Source organism: Eucalyptus grandis, chromosome 4 (assembly GCF_016545825.1).
Source record: "Eucalyptus grandis isolate ANBG69807.140 chromosome 4, ASM1654582v1, whole genome shotgun sequence".
Lineage (NCBI taxonomy): Eukaryota > Viridiplantae > Streptophyta > Magnoliopsida > Myrtales > Myrtaceae > Eucalyptus > Eucalyptus grandis.
The window spans coordinates 36,810,959-36,816,958 of record NC_052615.1 but is presented as its reverse complement, the minus strand read 5'-3'; the positions used below and the strand labels follow the sequence as shown (position 1 = coordinate 36,816,958).

The following is a 6,000-nucleotide window of genomic DNA, read 5'->3' as shown; positions in this document are numbered from 1 at the left end:
GCTCATGGAAAAGGTAAGCTTGAGCCAAATGCGAAAAAGTGCATATTTTGGGTTATGCACATGAGGTGAAAGGCTATTAGCTGTGGTGCATCGATCTCAAATCACCCAACTTTCTAATTAGTAGAGACGTGATCTTTGACGAGATTGCAATGCTTCAACAAATGAGTTTGGAGACACAACCAGCAGATCAGACAAATTATTGTGTCATTAGTGAGGTGGAGCTTCATGTGGAGACTTCAGAGATATCGAAGGTAACATAAGTTGAGACTACATATGAGGACGCAGTGCTTGAAGTTGGTGATAGTGGACAACCAATACGGCCATAGTACACTATAGCCGTAGATAGACAAAGAATAAAAATAACTGCAATTAAATTACCAGTACATTATGATTATACATATATTGTTTATGCATTGACTGTAGGTGATAATGTAGAGACAGATGAGCTTTTGTTTTATTTTGAGGCAATAGCTAGTTCGGAATCATCGTAGTAGCTAGGGGTTATGATTGAAGAAATGGAATCATTTCATCAAAATCAGACATGAGAGCTAGTCAAAGTACCCAAGACCCAAAAGATTCTCAGAAGTAAATGGGTCTTTCAACAGAAAGAGGGCATTCCTGATATCGAGACGGCGAGATATAAGATGAGACTCGTGGCAAAATGATATACACAACAGGAGAGCATTGACTACAATAAGGTGTTCTCTCATGTGGTAAGATATACTTTTATTAGTGTTTTACTTGCCTTAATTGCCTCGCTGGATCTCTAGTTAGAACAGCTAGATATAAAAACTAAGTTTTTTTTCGTGGTGAGTTGGAGAAGCGGATTTACATGAGGCAGCCAAAGGGATTTGCTATTCTAGGTAAGGAATATCATGTTTACGGGAGAAGTACACTATTAGTACCATAAGTAGTATACAACGCTCACTTTGGTGCCAAAAGTTTCCGTCGGATCACTTAAGTGCCAAAAATTTGAAAAACGCTCACTTTGTGCCAACGCCGATCTAATCGGCCGGAAATCCGACGTTGCCTTTTTTTATTAATTTCTTATGCTGATGTGGCTCGCCGAAGTTTTCTTGGATCACTTAGGCCTTCAAACGACGTCGTTTTAGCGTCCTAACACCAAAACGACGCCGTTTGGTGTCTCCCCCAATTCAAACCCTAAATCTCGACGGCCCCCGTGCTCGGCGGCCGCAGCTCCAACCTCGACCCCAACTCCGACGATGGTCACTCAGCGGCCGCAGCCTTGACCCCGACTCGACCTCGACCTCGACCTCGACCCCAAACCCGACAACAGCCACTCGGCGGCCAAGTCAAAGGCCATGATCTAGCCGGTGCTCGGGAGGCCGCCGACGAGTGCACGGCTGCGTCTTCCAAAGTACCTAGGCTTCGACGACTAGGGCTAGTGCTCCCTCGTGTGTCGTCGAGGGCGTCCGAACAGCGCTGAGCAATGGCAGCTAAGCGAGCGACGGTTGCCTAGTGACGGCGGAGGCCGAGCGAGCTAGGTCGGAAAAATCTCCAAATGAGTTAAACGGTGCCATTTTTGTGAGGCCATCCATGTAGGATAGCAAAATGACGTCGTTTTCTTAAGGAGGACCGAAACGACGTTGTTTGAAGGCCTTGTCAATTTTTTTTTTTTTAAAAGCCATGTAATCATATTGGCCGAATCTTTCGCTAATGGCACCAAAGTGATCGTTTTTCCTCCGATTTGGCACTTAAGTGATCCGACGGAAACTTTTGGCACCAAAGTGAGCGCCGTACACAACTTATGGCACCATTAGTGTACTTATCCCTTCATATGGGTTGAAATAGCCTCTGGGTAGTGATATAAGCGTTTTTATGTTTTCATGGCTAGTCAAGACTACTCAAAAGTCGATGGATAAGTGTGCTTATTTTAGGAGATTGGAGAATAGTTCTTTGATTATTTATTATTTTATATTGATGATATGTTGATAGTAGCTGAAAAAATGTCTGATATTGATGTGTTGAAGAGTTAGTTAAATGTTGAATTTGAGATAAAAATTTGAGTACTACAAAAAAATATTTGGTATGGAGATTTTGCACAGACGGTTACAAGAGTTTTATGTCTATCTCAAAAGAAATATATTGAAAAGAGTGTGGCATGTTTTAATATGTAGTTGGCAAAATCTATAAATACACTTTTAATGAAGCACTTTAAACTTTCAAATAGATTATCACCGTAGATTGACGAGGAGGAGAAGCATATGTCTCGTGTTCCTTATTCTAATGTCGTGGGTAGTATTATGTATTCTATAGTATGCACTAAGCCTTACATTTCACAAGCTATGAGTGCGGTTAGTTGTTGTATGAAGCGTCCTAGTAAAACTCATTGGGAAGCTGTGAAGTATATCCTCAAATATTTGAAGAGGGCAACAGACGTGGGTATAATATAGAAAGAGACAACAATGGCAATGAGACCACTGGTTTTGTGAATTCGGATCATATCAATGACTTGGATAATTGCTGGTCTTTAGCAGGGTATGTATGTATGCTAGTGGTTGGTGTAATTAGTTGGAAAGTGTCCTTATGGGATTACATTACCTTGCTTTGACTGTGGTAGAGTACATGTCATTGACATTTTTAGCGAATGAGACAATATGCTTACAAAGTTTACTCTCGAACTTTCAATTATATTAGAAAGTGTTGATATACATTGGGATAACCAAGATGCGATATATTTAGCATATAATCTAGTTTATCACGGGTGAACGAAACATATCAATATCAAGTACCATTTTATCCGAGATGTCTTATCTAAGGGTAATATTATTGTAAAAAAGATTATTACAGTAAATAACAGTAAACATGATGACTAAGTCTATTTCTTTGGCGAAGCTCAAGTTCTGCTTAAACTTAATTGGTGTCTGAGGAGAATGAATGTCCATCGTGATGTTGGGAGAGTAGCATGAATGATGGGCAATATAACTTGACTTCAAAGTCGAGCCTAGGTGAAGAATTGTTAAATTAATGTCTTGAGTTTGAATTCGGATATTGATTTGTTAACCGAATTTGTTGAGAAAGATTTTCCTGGCCAGAGTTAAATCTCACGCATGGAAGTTGTCTTTTGCTGGAGGTGAAATATTGCTCACTAGAAGACAAAAGATTTGGACTCCTTATAGATGCACAAAAGAGGAAATAAAATAAAAGATAAGGGTTTCTATCTTTTTGTACCTGCAAAAGATTTATCCTTATTGAAGTCGTTCGTGATGAGACCCAGAGTGAAATTGTTGATTCCTAGGCACAGTGTAAAAGGTGAAAAAGAGAGAGGAGGAAGTAGCACATCCAAAAGAGAACCGCTCACGAAGAAAGAAGAAGACAAACCTGTATGGAAAGAAGAGAACAAACATATGAGTTCTCAGTTTCAGCATACATAGAGTTTTTTTCTTTGAGTTTGAACTCGTGTTGATTTTGTGTCGTGAATTTACGTCCAAGTGAGTTGTTTATTTAGTTTATTTAGAAACACTTTAGAATTAGACTTAAATTTAGGTTTAAGAAACACTTAAGCGTGTGAGTGATTGTAAACTCTAATTCTCATATTATAGTAGATTATTTGGCGCCGGCTCTCTCCATGAACGTAGGTACCAATACTTTGACCGAACCACGTAAATCTTTAATATCCTTATTATTTCTCATTTATTTCTCGGTGATCTCTCATTGATGTAAATTATAAGATCTCGTCGTCTCGTGTATTATATTTCAACAAATAGGATGATGAATTGTGGCAAAGAATGGTCGTGACGCTAAGTATCGAGTCGCGGATGGGCTAACATTACAAGTCACAATAGCTAACCACGAAATAAAAATCTTCTAGAATCTAAACCATCGGCATCTACTTAAAGTTCATATGGAGCTTGTGCTTCCACGCACAGTAAGACAATCAATTGAATGTGAAAAAACTACAAAATGAAAAATGGAAGGCAACACATTCACGACTCTGGTGTCATCTTCGACAAAGAAAGATCTATTCTACGAAACGCTGAGACATAAAGAGAATATTCACTGATCTCGCTCGTGAACAAGTGTCTCCATTAGGGTGGGAAATTCCTTGCTTAGTTTTTTTTATCACAAATGTCTAGATTGTCAATATCACCAACGTGGCAAGAAGCATTCACAATAACTATAATGCAATAAATATTACTTTATGACTAAACTTAGATATATGATAAGGTAAAGTTTCAAGATAGTGTAAATCATCGGTCTAACATCCTTTTGGGGGTGATCAATGATAAAGTAGAAGTTCGGGACAATATTTTGGCAAGTTACATTTGAAAGCCTAAACAAATCTATGGAGCAACAAAACATCTTGTTACAGATTTCACTGTACCAACTTGTTTTTTCCAAGTTATCATGCAAATTAATTTTTTTTTTTGGAAGATAGGTTAAAATGACTCATTAGTTTTGATGAGATCCCACAAAAAGTTTTGGGTATAAATAAAATAAAATAAAATCACCCCAAGAGTATACCAAATCAATGGTATATACTATCTTGAAGTTTTACACCAAAATATGTGCAATCACAAAACATCCTGTTGCAAATTCCATTATTACCAACATATGTTTTTCAAGCTCTCAAATACCTGCATTGGCAAGCTGCCATGACAAATTCATTGCTCTATTCAATGATGGAACAGGGAACTAGTCCCTCATCCATCATATCACAATATAATCGGTGCAAATCGGTATTTTTGTGTCAAAAAAATGTCCAGACATACCCATCGATTGCTAAAAAGGGAGACTTTTGCTAAAGAATTTCATCTAAGGGTGAGTATCGGTCTAGGGTCAATCTGTCGATCTTGGTCCAATTTCCAAGGAGATTGAGTCGGTCATTAGTTTTGGGAATCCTGAACCAATATTGTGCGGGTTGATTCTCAATCTTGAGAGTTCAGGGTCGGTCCAACCTAAACCAACCCTAACTCTATATATATTATATATCTAATGTATTATTTATAATTTCTTTATATAGAAAAACCCTAAAATAAACAGCATCAACAACATAAAACAACTCATTAGTGAGGAGTTCAAATAATTTTACACTATTCTTTAATAACTTAGATTTTTAATATCTTTTACGGCGTCAATAGCCATAATTTACAAAAGAAGAAAATGTTTTTGTGAAGAGTCCTTACAATGTCTAAAAAGGCATAAACAGCTCATCACGGCATCCTCCTCTATTACTCGTTCCTTTCTGTCTTATTTGTCCTCGTTGTCTTCAATTTTTCAAAATTGAAAGACACAACTTCTCCGCTCGCCACTCGACACTCACCTCGCTCACTTTGGGTCACTCATGTCGCTCACCACTCGATGCTTGCACGGCTTGTTGCTCCTCGTTCAACACTTGATGCTCACTCTACTTGATGCTCAACCCTCGTCGCTCGCCTCTCTTAGCTAACTTTGCTCGTCACCAAACCCATTGGGTTCGGTCTAGTCCTCGGTTGCATTTTAGGGAGTACAAAAATAAAATAAAAATTATCAATTAGTTTTGGGTTGACCTAGAACCGAACCAAACCCATTTGGTCGATCCGATCCTTAGTAGTCTTTTCAAGGAGTACAAAAATGAAAAAAAAAAATACTAGTTGGTCCCGGTTGACCTTGGAACCGACCAAACCCACTTTGAGTCAGTCCGATCCTCGGTCCCAAGCTCAATAGGGTCGGGCCATTGATCCCAAAATGAGAACTAGCACTGTGTAGATTGGTCCTAGAGTTAGAGGGTGAACCGGCATCACTCGAACCATGCTTATCCTAATTTCATCATAGCCTAGCATTAACCACCACGACAAATTCAGTTCTACGATTAAACCTTGATTGCAACACCTTCAGAATTGTCCTTTCTCTTGCTATCACATATGGGTGGTCTCTTCCTTAATTGGACGTGAACAATCCATTTCTTTACCACAATCTTGAAGAGGAAGTTTACATGCCACAATCCTAGCTTTGTTGACAAGGCTCATCGAGATCACATATGTGGCTATCCATGGTATC

General features: G+C 38.7%; 1 protein-coding gene across 1 annotated transcript in view; it reads left to right on the top strand.

Moving 5' to 3' along the window:
• The window catches only part of LOC104453605 (receptor-like protein 50), a 1,463-nt gene extending 972 nt beyond the window's left edge, over positions 1-491 (top strand). Inside the window, exon 2 of the mRNA XM_039310939.1 lies at positions 424-491. Coding sequence (XP_039166873.1) covers positions 424-491 — 68 coding nt within the window. The remainder of the gene's footprint in view (positions 1-423) is intronic.
• The last annotated feature ends 5,509 nt before the right edge of the window (positions 492-6,000 follow it).